The sequence below is a fragment of the Vombatus ursinus genome, unplaced genomic scaffold, assembly GCF_900497805.2.
Source record: "Vombatus ursinus unplaced genomic scaffold, bare-nosed wombat genome assembly UNPS02014799.1, whole genome shotgun sequence".
NCBI classification, from domain to species: Eukaryota; Metazoa; Chordata; class Mammalia; order Diprotodontia; family Vombatidae; genus Vombatus; species Vombatus ursinus.
In genome coordinates, this window is record NW_020954577.1 from 28571704 (window position 1) to 28590779 (window position 19076).

General features: G+C 39.7%; 1 protein-coding gene across 2 annotated transcripts in view; it reads right to left on the reverse strand.

Annotated features, from left to right (window-relative positions):
* Positions 1–19076, reverse strand: part of ATP2C1 (ATPase secretory pathway Ca2+ transporting 1) — a 91310-nt gene that overhangs the window by 46868 nt on the left and 25366 nt on the right. For both annotated transcript variants that reach the window (XM_027872205.1, XM_027872204.1), the window contains exons 2-7: positions 11664–11774; positions 10551–10667; positions 8698–8787; positions 7357–7392; positions 712–773; positions 92–200 (exon numbers count right to left, since the gene is read on the reverse strand). In XM_027872205.1, the coding sequence (XP_027728006.1) occupies positions 92–200; positions 712–773; positions 7357–7392; positions 8698–8787; positions 10551–10667; positions 11664–11732 (483 nt within the window). In that variant the 5' untranslated portion in view covers positions 11733–11774. The remainder of the gene's footprint in view (positions 1–91; positions 201–711; positions 774–7356; positions 7393–8697; positions 8788–10550; positions 10668–11663; positions 11775–19076) is intronic.

The following is a 19076-nucleotide window of genomic DNA, read 5'->3' on the forward strand; positions in this document are numbered from 1 at the left end:
CTTTTTTTTTATCCCTAGAACTATCATTTTCTTCTCATTTTGGGTCTATGTCACTCAATTTTTTTCCTTCCCACAGAAGGAAGATACATACCTCAAACAAGCGTAGGTCAGCAGGGACTCTGTCTCCTACAGACAGACAAACTGTATCCCCTGGAACCAGATCTCGTGCAAGCGTATGTTCCAACCTCCCTTCTCGCACACTATAATTAAAAATACAATTAGCCAGAACTGAGAGAGCACTGCTCATTTTAAAAGAAATCTTCTCAGCAAGGTGAGACAAAAGCCACTATGACCATCATATTATTATTAATCACCTATTAGAAATAAGAGTAAGGACACATTCCGTGCTGCTGATCATTAAGATGGCTCATATGACAGGAAATAATTTTAAGAAACGAAATACCTAAAATATGAAATTAAAAACTGAGAATTAGAAAAATTTTGTCTTCTGCAGCAGAAACTATACTTGGGGCATAACAATATTTTAAGATGCTCTAAATTAAGTTAAAACATCTAAGTTTAATATTAAGTACATGGTTTCAAAACTTCTACATTTCTGTGTAGTAAATATAACATTTTCCTCAAGTTGAATCAATATCTTCTATATTATTAGATAAACCTAGATTCATGATGAATTCATTCTAAAGAGTTTAACTCTTGACTTCTATTTTAAAAGGGAAGGGACATTCATGTCAGAAACAAAAGTCTTACCAATGACATTCTGGTGGTACAAGTTTACTCAATTCCTCAAGCGATTTTTCGGAACGATACTCCTGTTAAAATGAGAAATACAAATCAAAGGATGAAAGATTTATCTTCATACAAATTCTGAGCCTTGGTTTCCTCATCTGAAAAATACCATCTAACCATCAGGATGTTGTGGGGGCCAAAGAATGCAACTGATACACTCATACTACAAAATGGTCAAGCACAATATAATTGTAAAGTAGTAGCACATCGTACCATTTAAAAAACCCGCTAAGTAATCACCGACAGTCAACTAGAAAGGCTTTCATCTCCATCACTAATCTGGAACTCTCCTCAATTCTACATACTCCTTTCACTGAGGACATATATTCCCCAAAGAAGCCTGTGAAAAAGACTAAATTACAGTAAATTATAGTTAGCTTTAACAAACTTGTCTGTCATTATCTGTCATCCAATTTGACCAAAACTATGAAGATGAGTATTTGATACAGATCCCTAACTTAAATTATGAAAAAATTAAGAATACTAATCAGTAAGAAATTCAGACATTTTAAATTGTTAAAAATCATCACAATGGAAATTCATTTCAAATAATATTCTAGTCAGGGTTCAATGGAGAGAGACGGTAGAAATAAAAGACTGGCATGCTGCCATCCTTATAAGGACTGGAAGACACTATAAATTTAATTTTCCTCACAAGATCACAAAGGAAGAACATAAGCTCATTAAATGAGAACAAGCCTCCCTCTGTTTTTGCCCAGTCTCTCACACAACCAAACTGAGGGAGAGAATGAATCTCAGGGCCTGGCCTGGAGGGAGCAGAGCTTCCTTTCCCCTCTGGCTGAAGAAGACGGCAAAGCCATCCCTGTCCCCCATGTGCTCTCCTGGACTGTCCGCGCCACCCCTCTGTGAACGTATGGGTCACAGGTCCCATTTGGACACTTGATGCTCCATGGGCTAACACAGGAAGTCCAGTAGAGAATCACTCTACATCAGAACTGGCTGGTTTCAGCCTGACTTTGGGCCAAAAGTTCAGGCCATGTGGAAAAATAACCTAGAGAGAGCTAAGCTAACTCCTAGGCCAAAGGGAATCTCCAAGGTGCTTGTGGCTGAGCAAAATCTTATCTCGATGTAAACATGCAATTATCCAGGACCCAAGACCTTGCACTTTTACCCCAAAATAAGGCCAGGAGACACAAATGCCCTGGTCAATAGATCCTAATCATGCAAACCAAGGAGCTACACAATCACATTCCTCCTTTCAAATCTTCCCTAACTTGAATGACACCTACACTTCTATACTAAGTATCTATTTATAGCTTTCTAGACGATAAAAATATAAACAGGAACCACCACAATTTCACAACGCTGTGATGGAGGACACCATCTCCCCCACTACCTGGCGGCCTAATACCAGAAAGTCCTCCCCCACAACTGAAGAAGAAACACAATAAACCAGGCAAGGACAGAGGACAAGCTGAGGGTCTGACCCACTGTCCTGACGATCACTTCTTGTCGGGGAGAAAGAGCCCCAGCAGTTCGGTCTAAGTCTTTACCTCAACCCTGCAATTTTGGCTAAAAGGACTTTCACAAGTGCACCATTACCCGGTCACCTCCCCTTATCTCGTTCCAGGAGCAGACCCCCCTTTTCTCCCTCCAGATCTTCAGAATGCTGAAGTGGGCCTCAAAGCAAAGAGCCGGGATCTGCACCCCAGGAGGCTGAAGCTATCAGCAGCATTCCTGAGCATGCTAATCCATTTTGGCCACCCACATCTGACTCACAGTCATCAGACCCCTGCGGGCAGAGATGCCTGGAGAAAATCCCCTGGCAGGGTCATTCTGAGGCAATTTCCCAAGGGGGACCCAGGCAGGCCCTTGGTATGAGACATCAGCCTGGGGCAATCACTGAGTGTGAGTCCAGCCACGCCGCGGAAGGAGTCAGCTGGCAGACTGCCAATCCACCCCGGCACAGCCCCGTGGACCGCAGCATGGACCTCCAGACACCATGGCCTGGAAGGTGTAATTCACTGCCAGTCTGGAACACAAACTCACAAGACTCACTTCATCTGGCCAGCGCCTGGAATGCGCCCACCCCATCCCATTCATCTCGCTGCCATCCCTCTTCTCCAGGGCCCACCAGCCATCTCTTCTTCTGGGAACAATAATTAAATCAGTGTTACAACTGCTGCCAACACTAAGAGGTACTATCTCATTTGCATTTTTAAAAACCTGTGACCCTCCCCCACTGACCAGGCCACAATCCACAAACTATGCACTAAACAAATGCTTTCCAGTCATTCATCCAATCTGAAATAGTAACAGTCTCTCTCAGGGATTAGGAGGAGATGGGGAACCAAAGAGATCAAGGAAGCCACACAAAAGCACCCCCACACACTGGTCGCCACCATTTATGGGGAATACAAGAATCCACCACCAGATTCACACACAACTGAACACAAGCTTTCTAAAGCTTTCAGGTTCCATACTAAACACCAAACTAATAACGATCTAGCATAAAATGGTACATCCTGAAACCAATATAATGTACACAAACCAGACTCTCCCTCCTTCATCCTGTTTCAAAATTAGAGTTATAGAGTAACAAAGGCCCTTCCACAAAATGGGACTTATTAAGGAAAAGTCAATGATACAAAAATAAATATTATTTCAATAATAAAAAGCTCTATCTCAATAGGGCTCCAATATCAAATTCTAATTTTAATGTCAATTACATCTGTCCATGGGAAATTTTAAAATGCATTTATAATTATTTACTTAATTCGTTCCATACATCAATGTAGATTATAAGCTTTCAACCAAGTCATTTTCAAGGAAGTACAGCGTGCCACAGGCATGCTGGACATGCCCATACGAGTAACAAGGCACTACACTAAGGATTTGTTAATCAATAAGTGTTTCTAGAAACAAGGCACAGTCAGTGCAAAAGCAGAGGTGGGAGTGCCTGCTCTTTACATGGAGCATGCTCCATGTGAAGAGCCCCAAGGGCAGCTGGGCTAGACCACGGATGTCAGGCTGAAGAAGACACCAGGCAACTAAACCACGTATGAGGATCCCTGCAGGCCACACGCCAACTCAGAACCACACATAACATTATCAATGGTTTATTGTACTTTTATGTACTTTGTTAAATATTTCCCAATTAAGTTTAACCTGGTTTGGACCAGAGTGTTATAGCAGCATGCCGCCCAGCAGAATGAACCTGGAAAGGCAGGTCAGGACCGATTTGTAGAGGGCTTTAAAAGCCAAAGAGGAAAGTTTCTATTTGATCCTAGAGACAATGAGTTTCTTTAGTAGAGGAGTGATGTGATAAGATCTTTGCTTAAGTAAAATAAAATCACTTTAGTAGCCACGTGGAAGACTGACTAGAGTCGAAGTATCTGAGAGTCAAAGGCCACATTGAAGTTATGAACCCAGGAGGCCGGAAGGATGGGGGTATACTCAGCAGACAGATGGACATCCAGAAGAAGTGAAAGCTGAGTCCTGTTCTGGACACGTTAGGTCCGAGATCTCCAGAGGAGAACAGGTTTAAAAGGTCTGGTGGTTGGGTTGATAATATGGGATATGAGCTAAGAGGAAAGACTGAGACCAAACACATAGCTCTGTGAGTCCTTTGTAGAACCAAAAGAGAGTGATGAGAGAAGAGGGCCTGGGACAGAGCCTTGGGGTGTGATGGGGGCGACGAGCCAGCAAGAGGGATAAGACACATATGTAAGATGGGAACTAGGACAGAAGAGGGTCATGAAAACCTCAGAGAGCACGGTGAGCAGCGACAGACACAGCAGAGAGGGCAAAGAGGATCTGGAGACTCAGAGATCACGAGTCACTCTGGGGGGAGCAGTTTCAATGGATAAGGCCAGGAGCCAGACTGCTAAGAGACGAGGAGTGAAAGGAGCAGACAGTTCACCGCCTCTCTCTTCTCAGTAAAGTATATGGTGATGGTGAAGTTCTCAGTCAAAAAACATGAGGATGAAGACAATGGAGAAGCCGAAAGAGGAGGAGAACAGCTACCTTGCTGTGAAAGGCACAGGTTAGATAAAGCTGTTGGAGATCCAATCAAACCAATTCCATGCAGGGTAGGACTGGGGGTTGGCAAGGCATGGGCAGCAAAAGGGCAAAGGAGAGAATGGGATGGAATTGAACTCCCAGACTCCAGGGTCAAGACTAAGAAGAAAAGTAACAGTTCATAAAGTTCCGTAAGGTCTGCAAAGTGCTGTGCTTACATGCAGGATGCCCCTAAAATCTTAGTGCAGTTTTAGGCTATTAAGGGACACCCTGTATCATCTCAGTCAATCCTTACAACAACCCTGGGGTAAGTGCTGTGGTTATACCCATTTTACAGATGAGAAAATGGAGGTGAAAAGGGGTTAACTCATATGACTCAGAATCATAAAGCTAGTATCTGAAATGAAATTCAAACAGACCTTTCTGACTCCAAGCCTACCATCTCTAAGGAAGCAAATAAAATCCAGGGTAATGACCCACGTGGACACTGAGGGACGGAGGGATCAGAGCTCACAGGGAGGATGAAGAAAAGTCTCCAGGGGATTAAGCAACAAAGGAAGAGGACTACGTGGGTGCTGACAAAAAGCTCTTGGTTTTGGTCATCTCTGTGTGTGGCTGAGGTGGAGGAGGACAGGAGTTTTGGGATGTGAAGAGGTTAAATAACTGGGAGGTAAGGGTGTCTCAGGGAACATTAACAGGTATGCTGAAGTCCCCCAGGACAAGGATAGAAGTAGGAGAGCAGAGAGAGCCAAGAAGGAAAGGAGAAGGGGCTGAGCACTGGATGAACTGACAACAGCCACCATGATCCTGACTGGGCAATGCGTTTTAACAGAGTGAACATCAAAGAGGAAGTTGTTCCATGGTGGCTTTTCTCTATTTCTATCAAAAGGAGTAAACTAATGTACTATCACACGCCTGCCTCAGAGACGAGTGGGCAAATCTGTCCGAAGCCCTTTGAAGGGCTCATATAAATGTGAAATATGGTTGGAAATGCATGAGGTTCAAAGGTCTGGTCACTGTGGACAAGAGCCCTCCATTCCTCCGAAGGGGCAATGACTTTGCTTTTCGTCACTGGCGCTACACTGCGATCCTAAGGCCACCTTCAGTTGCTGTAGCCCACTCTATGGAAGCTAAGCAGATTCTGAACATGTGAAGCTCTAAGGAAGTTATTAATGCAGCTCACAGGCAGGCTAGGTTCTGATGATCTGATTTTGATTGGTTTTCATATCATATTGCAATGAAGTATAGAACAATTCACAAAGCAGTGAAATCAGCATTGCAGGCCATGAGACTGATGAAAAGTTCTACAAAAGATGAATTATTAACATGCCAGAATTTCAATCAACCAAAATAAAATTTAAGATCCACAGAACAGCATGAAATTGAGGTGCAGATGAATGAGCTCATAAGGTCCTAATTCAGTGATTCAATTATCTGTGTGCATTATGACATTCAGGTAAGATAACAAACGCCCCTCTCAATCACAGGTTCTGAGCCATTGTTCGTCAATATTTAGGTATTATTAGATATGACAATATGAAGCAATATTCTTCCAAGCTAACATTTAGATAAAACTTAGTTTATATTTGTTTACACCTACGCTCATCAATAACAACAGAAAATCTTAGCATTTTTATTTCTGCATTGTTAGACCAACTCAAAAACACGGAGGCTGCTCTTCAAAATCACACGCTAAGCTTTTGTTTCATATCCTAAGTCAGTGGGAACCTCTCTTTGATCAGATCAGAACATCCCACTGCTGGTGTAAGGAGAACAACAGTCCCCCCTACCCCAGATCAGAAGCAGCTTAGGTTTTAAAAAAGGAATTCAGTAAACAAGTGTATCATTCTACTAAATGGATTAGTCATTATTCTTTTAGTCACAGAAATCTATAGAATTTTCTCCAAATGGTCTCTTCATAAAAACCCACTGATTTCTACCTTCCCTACTGGCTTTTTCCAGCTGCCTTAACTCTGTCAAAAATGAAAAGTAACAGAATTATTGAAGTTCTAAGACACGATCAGATGAAGAAAAAGAATTTTAAAATATCCAGCTATATTTCTGCGGTTTTACTATTTATATGGTTTTGTTCTATATATTTTAAAAAGTTGAGCGTGTGGCTACTCTGATCAATACAGCGATCCAAGACAATTCCAAAGGACTTATGATGAAATACCTCCAGAGAGAGAACTGATCAACTCTGAATACACATTGAAGTGCAATTTTTTTTGCTTTCTTTTTTTTTTGTGATATGGCTAATATTGAAATATGTTTCGCATGATTTCACATATATAATTGATACAATTTTGTTTGCCTTCTCAGTGGATGGGATAGAAGTGGGTGGGAGAGAAATAATATGGAACTCAAAATTTAAAAAGAAAAGAGTGTTAAAAATAAAGAAATAAATTAATTAAATTAACAAATAATCTTCATTGCAACCATAAAAAAACCTAAGTGGGTTCATTACATTTGCTAGACTACTTATCTCCTAAACTGTCTATCCCTCACTCATTTTACTAGCCTTCAAGGGAGTCACAGAATTAAGCATCTTTTCCCACATCATGCCTCATTTATCAAAAGCTGATTAAAATGTCCATTTTCATGCTAGGAAAACAGGCTGCTTACCTGAACAAAGGCAACTGTAACTACGATAAGTATTGCCTAAAAAAAACCAACAACATAAAAGCAGTTAGTCTTTTCAAAAGGAAAGTTATCCTCAAAAAAGAATCAATATTTAATATCTCTTCAATTTAGTGCTCATCTCTACACACAGACAGTGCTCATATGTGTGATTTCATTGGTGTAGGGACCTTCCAGATGAGGAAACTCTCTTTTCCAAGGCATTTCTACAACTCTGAGTCCTGGAGCTGCCTTGGGCGCTGCAGGGCAAGCCTTCCTGGAATTTATATAATAACAAATTAAAAGTTTTGCTTATGGTTGTGGTCATCTTGAGAATTACTATACGAGATGAGGCTTTACTGCCCCCGTGGAAAATGAGGCATTTTCCATGTGACTGGGGAGCAGAATGGACACTTCATAGAAGTTGGGGAGGGGGCAGCATATGGGCCTTGTCTGCCCAGCAAAGTCTGGCTCAGTCTCAAGAGCTGGGCCTTGGTTCTTTGGTGAAGGCAGCCAACCCCAGGGTCTCACTAGCAAATTCAGCTCTGATTGTAAACCACTCACACCAGTACTGTTTATATAAATACATGCAACTGTACCTTATCTGCACATTTGACAAAAGAAATAAGGCAAAGTAACTTTCAAACAATTACAGAGTTTTCTTCCTGAAGTCAATAAACTTCATCTATAATGCACGTTTTTCATGTAAAATTACTTCTCTTAACTATATCCATTATTCTTTCGCCTCATCGGTATAATAAGAACATTTCGATATTTTAGTCTTGTAAACAGGGTAAAGGGGCTAAAACTTTGCATCTAATTTACGGGAAAAGGGGCAAGAGAACAACTAAGAAGTCACAAATTACTTAAAAGTTAGGTGACTAGTCCCTATCAGAAAATCAACCAGGGCAAACAGAAGTTGGATAGAAATAAAATAACTTTAAAATGCAAATTATAGTTTTGAAAAATTTTTATTTTTAACTTAGCAATAATCAGGCCTTTATCTCATAGTCATACAAAATGAAATCTACAATAGGGTAGTTAAAAATGGTTAATTTTTAAAGTGGAACAATAATCTGGTTTAAAAGTATACACTATCAATCTATGACTAATATGATACTCCAAATCTGGCACATATAAATAAGATTTTACATTAAGAACTATTTTGGACCCTTGAGAAGGTCGTTATTATGAGTAAGAGAATTTGTACACTAATTTCCTCAAACCATGGAACAATATTAAGCAAGAAGCATGTCTCAATTTGTTAGAATTCAAGCATGATCAAAATGAAAAACTAAACTCTGCTTCAGCACAGATTCCCATTCCAAAAACCCTTCTAATTCTTACCACAGTGATGCTGACGGCATCATCAAACTGGTGCATTAACACGCTGATGACTGCAGATGCCAGAAGCAGCATTATAAGGGGATTTTTAAACTGAAAGTAAAAGTAAAACAATTAGCAGCTGAACTCCATTCAACAAGAACAAAGTTCTTTGGAACAGATTCCCAACCTCGGAAAACATTCTAAGGGGAAACTGAGGCAGATCCACCACCATGGTCCACTTTGGGAATCGTTTCTATTTTGAGCAGAAGTCTTGTGCAATACAAGCACATTCACTCAGAACCTGCTACTCCAAATAAACAAAAACTGTCTTCTACCAGGGAAATGTCCAAGCTGGCACCCCAACACAGCTGTCAGCCCTCCCTCCAGGTACCACAGCAGTACTTCTAGGTAGCCTGGCTAGTGAAAAGAGCTGAGAAAGAACTTAATTAATTGTGAAATTACAGGGATGGTGGTGAGCTCTTGTGGAATTTTCCGAGGATGAGGCAGGAGAAAAAGGCAGAAAGGTTCTGACTGAACACCTGGAAGGTGGGTTTGGGGAGGCAAATCTCACACCCATCCACCTACAGCCCTTCCTTAGCATCTCTGCGCACAGCCCAAGTTACACAGAAGCCCCCTCTGCCATAAGGAGCACCAACAGGAAGGACAGCAGGGATTGCTGCAATTTTCTTAGGGAATAAGGCCACAGCAGTATCACAGATATGACACAGCATCTGTTGCCACTGAAGATTTTTAAGGTCACAGTCCTTTGCCTGGCATTCGAGGCACGCCACAACCTAGCACCCACCTTTCAAGGATTTTATCATTCCCCTTCGCACATGCTGTATTCCAGCCTTACTGTTTCCTAGAACACACTCCCTTTCTGCTGAATTTCTAATCGTCCTTTAAAGGCACCTCCGACCCCATGGGCCTGAGAAAGGAGATCAGAAGCACAGGGCCTGGCAACCCTGAGGGCTACATGAACTTGGGCCTGCAATAATACTGTGAACAGTCACCTGTGTTTTGCTTTTATTCTTCTATTAGACGTGGCCTCTCATGAAAACTGGGCCTTTGTCTTAGCTAAACTTTCTACCTTCTCCTGGGGTCTAGCAAAAGGCACTTCAGGGAAGGGGGCTGACTTGGGTCCAGTAAGGTACAAAAGCGAGGCACCAGGATCCTGGTACTGAGTCACCTCCCACGTTCTTCTTCTGTGCCACTCAAGAAACCACGAGTGGTGGGTAGGCCAAGTTCAGTTTTCCCATTGAGCAAACCTTTTTCATTAACTAGTAGAGGAGAGGCAGGTAAATACACTATCAAATCAAGTTATTTGTCTTTATTAGTCAAATGAAATAAGAATCTGCTATAAAAAATTATGAAGAAAGCTTCTCATCTTTATTAATGTGTTAAAAAAAATGTAGTGTTTCCTTCAAAACTAACTCTACCAGTCAAAAATGTATACAGAATCTTATTACTGCACCCTCTAACTCACATTGTCATGCACACAAATTAATAAGAAAGATCTTTTAGACACCGGGACAAATGATTTGCTAAAGACAGTCCATTACCCTTGTATAATGGCTATGGTGACTCTATAAGGAATCCTCAATTACATACAATATTTCAACTCATCTTCATTTATGTTTCCCAACTACTATGTGAAGATACCCATCTGAAATGATTGCTCTTGGTATGAGAATTTTAAGATTCAACTCAACAATCCTCTTGTAATAAAAATCTACACCACCAGTACCTTGTACCACGAAGAGAAAAAATTCAAAATGAAGATGCAGTGAGAGCTTCTGACAATGCCTGTGAGGGTTACAGGGAGGAGAGATTTGTTTGAAGTTTGTTTTAAAACAAAGAAGGAAGAGTCTTACCTGAGAGATGTACTTCTTCCACAGCGGCTCATCTTCACTGATATCAAATTCATTCCACCCATGGAAAGCTCGCCTGTGACACACTTCACATTTGTTTAGACCATTCTGAAGATCAGCCTATTGGATTGTGCAGAGTAAACTGTTATAATAAAGTCTAATGCCATGCTAGTTAAGCTCTTTCGTTCCTCAATGAAGGAAGAGAGATGACAGAAGTCAATTACAAGCTCTGTAAAAAGGAAGGTACTAGCTTGTAAATTCTTTGTAAAATCTTTTCCCTAAAACTGACAGGAAAAACTGAATATTCTCTAAACCACCAAGGCCCAGTTCATAGACTCTTTTCTTTGCAGGATCCCAATCACAAACACTGAATTGAAAAGAGATCCCCACTCCTGGAGAGAAGAAAGCCATCACCACCAGCAAACAGTACATGTTCCCAACCTAATTAATAGAAAACATAAAATAAGCTGTATCTTGGGACTTGAAGACACTTAATCACATTCCTCACATCCTGACGTCAATTCTTACGACTTAATGTCACTGTCAATAACAACAAAACTAAAGAAGCAGTTGCAACTCAAGAGTAAGTAGTTTTCCCTGGTTAAAGGCTTTATGCTAGAACTCATCCTAGATCACAAATCCTAAGCTACATTATTACTTTACCAATTGAGGTGATTTTAAAATTTGGTGTATAAATATCAATCAATAAACATTAGTACTAAGTGACTACTACGAAAAAAAATCCAATTTTTAAAACTATCTTCTATCATCATTTCAGGATACATTAAAGTCTCCTCATATCAAAGGAATAACATTTTCTATATAAGATTTAGTGAGGAGAGGGTATATAAAAAAGATTATCTTAGTAAGAATATAAATAAAACATGTTTAATTACTTTTAAGAATATATCTGAACTCCACTTTTACCCTGCTCTTACAAATATCATTATAAGTCAAAACAGGATTTTTAAAAAGCAACTATGTCAAATAATACAAACTGACCTTGTCAAATCCATTTTTCAGTAACAGTAATAGAGTTCCCATAATCCTGACTGAATAGTATCACAGTCTAACCTGTTTATTTTTTAGTAGCCAGAATCCCACTCCGTCACTTACTTGAAGAATGCTTACAACTTCATTGACTGGTAATTCACTTGCTTTTTTTGATGTCAATACAGGAATCATTGTCTCATTTTCACCATTTGGTAATTTTTTAAAACGTGCAACCTGAGAAACAAAAAGTAAAGTCTAGACATGCAAAGAGAACATATATTTCAAAACCAAAAATAGGTGATGCTGTCCAGAATTTCTACAAATTAAATCCCTACCACTTATCTTCGGTTTTCAGTAAAGAATGATTAATATGCTCATATTCGACACAGGAAGAAGTAGTCTCATTATCTTAATAATTCTTCCTAGAATCATTGCATTAATTTTTGAGATTATACCTTTCAAAAATCAAAGCAGGTGAAAACACACAATGTTCCACAAAAGAATATATTTCACAAGTTAAAGAAAAAAATTCTCTCTTATATAGCACTAAAAAAACCCATGACAGATGTCTTACCTATCCAATCCTGAGGATTGCTCATAATCCTCCAGCTCATTATCCCTAATGCGTGGCTAAGAGTACACAGGCAAGCTGAATGGAGATGGTTTCTCATTGGAACAACTCCCCGCATTAGTCACATCACTGCTCACTGCCCACTGCCCACTGCCAGGGCCCCAAGCTGACTGGCTGGCCTCCAGGAAGCTTAAGCAGGGCATAGGGAACCCGGGCTGTGAGGCAAGAGCTGCTCTACGGTTTCCTGGGTGTCCCCATACATCTCTGTTGCCTCTGCCCCTTTTCTCCCCTTCTAACCTCCCAGTTCCTCAATCTCCTCAAAACTTTCAACCTAATCTCCACTGTGGGACAGTCACAGACAACAAGGTCATGCCCTAAGTCTCACCATTAACCAGTTCTTCCTGTTTCAATTTCCAAGATCAAAACCTCTGATATGCCTCCATTTGGCCAAAACCTCCTATCATTCAAGGTTCCCTAGGCCTTGCCCCTTCTAAAATTATTCTCTGGGCTCCTCAGGGCCTCCAATCCCCACCCTGCTACCCTCAACACTTTCTCCAACTCTACTCTCCCCTCTAACTTCACTTTCTTCCCTCCTTAATCTCTGCCCTTGAGTAACCAGCTCAATTCCAGAGTTCTCCTCTACTCTCAAACCTCTCTCTTAAAATATCTTTAAAAATATCTTCCCTACCTGCATCAAAAGAAATGCATCATGACATCCCCTAATATTCCTTTATTATAAAGTCTAAAACTCTCATATATATTCTGGTTGTAAAATAACTTAGAGTACTAACAAATGGGTTTAACAAAACCAGATTCTGAGAAAAACTTATTTAAAAGGGAAATCAGAAATTGGGCTGTCCAAAGGGAGGCTAACTTCTAGGGTTTACTTGAAGCAGGAAGGAAGACACTGCTATCTCATGGATAACAAGCATCCCACGTGGCCAACTGATGAACACTCCTACAATTTTCACCTAGTATGCAAGCTGCACTTGCCTCTGGAATGTACCAGAACACTGTGGGAAGCACCCACAAGAATCAGCGAAGACTAACTCCACCTCTGGGGGTCAGAACAGAAATTCTCAGCCAGGAAAAGCCAGGAGAATTCTCCATGGTTCTGCTTTATAGCACAGTGATCTATACCTACCGGCATACTTCTCTCTCACACTACAGAGAAGCTGCCTGACTGAGCACTGTCTGCTTTTCATCTGTGTATTCCCAGCACCTGGCACAATGCCTCCTTTTTGTGTATATTTGCAGGATTTCAGGATGAAGGGATACATCTTAGCCCAGGAAAATAAATCAACTACAAGATGACAAATGTCCTGAAGAGATTATTGATATTCTAATATTTGGGGAAATGAAATCTGGACAGCCAAACAGAAAGGTAATACATCAAGACTTGGTATTTTTCCAGAAGATTCTCTAGGTTCACATTAGGAAGTAAAGATATTGAAGGAAAAACAGCTAAGAAATAATATCACATCTAAGACTGAGGGAAGATCTAGGAAAACAGAAGAATTGGCGAAAATATTCCAAAAGCAAGGTATAAGCGGAGAAATATCAAAGTCAGGAACATTAGAAAATAATTATCAATTGTGCTTTTTGAGAGACAGCAAAGCACTTGGCCTCTCTCATCTAACTTGAGCCTAACAACCCCATGAGGTAGGTATTACTACCCAAAGATTCAGAAGGGAAATGACTTGCCCACTGTCACACCACTCCCTGGTAAAGATAAAAGCAGATCCTCTGGCCCAGGTCTTCCCAACCCCAACTCCATCCACTAGGGTCATCTACCAAGAATCCAAAAAGTGAAAGAAAAAAAGTCAAAATACAAGAACCCTCTTACCCCACCCCCCACCTCGAAACTTGTCCAAAGAAGTCAGATGCTGAAAACAATGTTTTAAAACCACAAAAATCTAAATTTTGCTTTTAAACAAGATGGATCGTTATCCTCTCTATATCAAGAAAAGTATTCTGAAAGTTCTTAATGTCCTAGTTTTCTTTTGGAAAAAAGAACCTAAATCCTGAGCAGTCAAGCATCAAGCATTTCTTAAGAACTTCGCACCGCCGAGCTCCACCATCTCTGCTCCCAAGGAGTTCACAATCTATCTTGAGACAAAACGGAATAGTAGCATGTTGTATGTGACAAACTCACTTCTGTACTCATCTGTTCAATTTAGATTCTAAAACGAGAAAAGAAAATTGTCATGTCACCCGGTCAATTGGCTCTCCTAAAAATATGGTGCTAACATAACTCCTTATACAGTTTGTTAACCAAAAGGTAGTGTTTGCTCTGCATAGTACTTCCTATTCCAAAGATGATAGAGGTCAAATTCTAAGGGTACCAAAAATCAGAGGATAGGGCCAAAGGAAGCATAGTCAGGGCTGCCAACATTTTATCAAGAGGCTAAAAATTGAGAATTTCAGAAACCAGTTTATTATCTGTCCCTATGGGAGGGACTCTATATCTACATAAATGCTAACAAAAATCTGTTAAATCTAGATTAGTAAAATAATCTGAAAAGTTCTAAGCAGGCCAGTTTCACTATACTTGATCATCCAAGAATCATTTACTTAGGAAGAAGCTGTTAAAAAAAATCTAAAAAGTTTTTATCAAGTATACAAAAAAGAAATCCTCAGCTTTCATTAAAAATTCAGCCATGTGAAGGGAAAAGCCTTTTATCAACTGACAACTAATGGATCAAGTAAAGTACCTCATTAATAAGAACTATTATAGGAATTTTCTTAAATTTTAACTTGTCCTGAATTTAAACACAAATGGAAAGATTTCAAGGTATGAGGATTATTTGGTTATTGCCCCCACTTGCTCAGATCCAGCTCTATTATTCCCTTTTCTATCCCCCAAATAAAGGCTTCATCACAAAAAAAAACAAAAAAAAACAAAAAAAACCACTCAACCACAGACCAAACTGAGAAGGTAAGGTTATGAGTATGAGTCTGACTGTCCAACAAGCTAAGAGTATGTAACACAATTTTTTATTCCCTCTGGGAAAAACAGGTAAAGTGATTTAGGGGGAAAAAAATCTAGTGAGAATGATCTAGACCAGCATTTCTTAAACTTTTTCCACTCCTGACAGTGCAAAGTGCACATGCTCCTTGTTCAGAACCGAAGCTGCAGTGAAGGTGCTTGATGCAACCCCAGCAAGCCTTGCCAGAAACACCTCTGATTCATTACCTGTCTGATTTTTAATTAATTTTCGGTCATTGCGCCTTCAGAAATCTTTTACTGTTGCAAATTTTTCAAGACCAGGACCCACAGTTAAAGAAGCCCGAAAACATTCTAATCCTATTACATTTGCTTGCAACTATTGTTGCTAGAATTATAATTTGCATCAAACTCTTTCAAGTCATTTGGGAACTAATTATCTCATCTCTTTAATTCCTTTTTTTTCAAAGAGGTAATATGAAGTCTGCAGTATAAGAAACACAATGGAAAGGCACTGAGACCATCCAGGAACATACGTGGATATTCTCTACCCATCCCACTCCTCAATTCTTTTTAAGCTTCTAAATCCAGTTAAATAATAACTTTTCAGCTCAGATTGGCTAGATTACAGGCCACACTCACCCCAAACACCAGAGCAAGCCAAGCTCTCTCTTAGTTTCCCAAGAAGAGTCTGAATTCAGCTTCCAAAAATTATACTCCAAGGTTTCACAGCTATTGCCAAGAACCTGATGCAAAAAGTTTCTGTTTTGGTCAAATGGGCTAAATGTTTCCCCCAAAAGCTTGGGACTGAAATGACTCAAATATAACAATAATAGCAGCTAACATTTATATGGTATCAACTAAGTGCCAGGCACTATGCTAGGTGCTTTACAATTATCTCATTTGATCATCACAACAACCCTGGGAGTTAGGAGCTATTATGATCCCCATTTTACAGATGAGGAAACTGAGGCAGAGGTTTAGCTAAGTGACTTACCCAAGGTCATACAGTTATTAAGTGTCTGAGGCTGGACAAGTATCGCTATAAAGCAACAAACCAATCATTTTCAGTCATAGGTCTGCTACCTTTTCTACATCTCTATTAAGTCACCAAAAAGAGATATGGAGAGCAGTTTATATAAATGGACTGGCATTATAAAATTATAATTTTTTTTTAGTATGCTACCTCAAATTTCCAATTTAATATCTCACATTTGCTTTACCTCTTTTGGGGGCATAAAAAAATATTACATTCTCTGCTTCAAAAGTCAGAAGGAAAGGGGCAGCTAGGTGGCAGAGTGCATAGAGCACCCGCCCTGCAGTGAGAAGGACCTGAATTCAAATCCAGCCTCTGGCACTTACTAGCTGTGTGACTTACTACCTGTGTGGGCAAGTCACTAAACCCCAATTGCCTCAAAAAAAAAAAAAAGAGTTAGTGGAAGCATTTATTAGAACTGTACCATGTAGTCCAAGGAACCCCTGCATTCAATGTATATTGAATGCCAGTAACAATGTGTTAAGCACCATGAGACAGAAAAAATATAAAATTTTTGTTTCAAGGAAGTTTAAAATCTACTTTATAATAATAGTAATATTAAGTTTTCTGACAAAGATCCTATCAAATAAGCAGTATCAATAGTATTCCTATTTTCAAGATAAGGAAACAGGGAAGTGAGTTTGCTGACAATCACAATGTTGAGATTCAAAGTCAAAATGTGAATACACCCAGACCTCCTGATTACAAGGTCAGTGCTCTTCGCACTAGAACTATGTGGCCAATCACAGCTATTAACTACTCACATTACACTGAATCAACACGTAAGGTCGAAAGCCTATGATCAAGGGCCAAAGAACTACCTCAATACCAGAAAAGGAGAAAATCATATAGATCTGGAGAAGTACGGGAAGGCTACATAGAAGGTCGGGGGCAAAAAAAAAACCAAAAACCAAAAAACAAAGTCAGGGACAGACTTGAACTAGATCTAGAAGGACGGGGAGGGACGTAACAGACAGAAGGTACGTAGGAAAAAATTATCTATTGCATGGATAACATCTGTGGTCCATGTACATCTATAGGCCGAGCATCTTCTCCATGCCACCCAAGCCACACTAGCCCTTTCAGCTGCTATGTCACTCTCCTGATTTATATTGGATTTACAACCCACTAAACCCAGAGATCTTTTTTAGATGAACTCGATCTAGTCACATTTCCCAATTTTGGATTTGTGAAATTGATTTTTTTCAGGGACAAGACTTTGCATTTATTCCTAATAAACTTATATTGTCAGATTTAGCCTACAAACTTTTCAGTCCAGGAACATTTTTTTCCCGCAATTTGAACTCTGTCATCTAATACATAAGCTATCCCTCCAAGTTTTGTGTCATCCTCAAATCAGGTAAGATCGTGTATTCCCAAAAAACTAAAACAAAAAGGGAAAGGCTCTATAATGCAAAAAAATTTTGTAGCAATATTTTTCACTGTCGTAAAGAACTGAGGGCAGCTAGGTGGCACAGTGGATAGAGCACCAGCCCTGAAGTCAGGAAGACCTGAGTTCAAATCTGGCCTGAGACCAAATACTTGACACGCACTAGCTGTGTGACCTTGGCCAAGTCACTTAGCCCTGACTGCCTCACCAAAAAATAAATTAATTAATTATTTTTTTAAAAAAAGGGGGGGGCAGCTAGGTGGTACAGTGGATAGAGCACCAGCCCTGGATTCAGGAGGACCTGAGTTCAAATCCGGCCTCAGACACATAACACTTCACTAGCTGTGTGATCCTGGGCAAGTCACTTAACACCACTGCCTAGCCAAAAAAAAAAAAAAAAGAACTGGAATTAAAATAAGTATCATTAATTGGGGTACAGCTAAACAAAATCTAACAGAATATTAGCACATCATAAGTGAAGAAATGGGCAGATAATGAAACACGGGAGGACAGAATTGGAACAATTCATATAATAAATTACCATACTGGGAAAGACTCAAGAAACATGATCAACAACAATGGCTAATCAGGACTCCAGAAGACTGATGATCAATCAGGACTCTTAGCTCTTGGTAAAGAGTTGATGAACCAGACATAAATCTTCTGATGTGGCCAGTGCGTGTATTTCTTTTGCTTTGATTATATTTGTTATGATGAAGGGCTTTTAAATTTTTTTTTTTTGTTGGAGGGAGAGGGGCAGGAGGCATAAGTGAGAGTAACAACAGTAATAGTAAAAATAAAAAATTATCCAAAAAAGAGAGCCACAGAATGTTCAGAAATACACACACAAACAAGCACATGTTGGAACTACCATTTTAAATTTAGAACATATCACAGCAAAACCTAATTTGAACATAGTGGAGACTGATGATTTCATATACAAGCCTTGTAGGGAAACGTTCATGTTTGCCGAAGTTTATCAATTTCATGGTAATAAAAAGGAAGTTTAAAAATAATAATTGGAAGGGGCAGTTAGGTGGCAGATGGGCCTGTTTTATGAAGAAGCACCACGCAATTTTCCAAAAGCAGTTCAGTCCACTCTCTTCCTGCTCTTTGATTCTGAGCCAAGTTTACCATACTCAGAGCTGGATCATGTTATATGTATTGATAAACCGACTCCATGAGTTGTCCACCAACTACACAGTCTTGACAAAAGACATTTCTCGTCTACTTACTTTTTCCTGTGTGAATAATAACAACAACTAGAATTTACACGGTGCTTTAAGATTTGCAAAGCACTGAACACATCCTATCATTTGACTGCATTTAGCTAAGAACGATTCTTGAGTGATTATGGACCTCAGTTATTGAGGTTACTGAGGTTCTGAAATATTCCAGGGCTTGATGTGATCACCACACTGCTTATAACTAATCTCTTGTCACTTAGCACAGCATCTGACACATAATAGGTACTTAATAAATGTTGATTGATTGAGTGACTCTATACCAGACATCTTTCAAGACCGTCTTGCCTAAAACCTCTGGCAAGCAACCATCTCTCTGTTTTATGATTCACTTAATAGAGTGTGAAA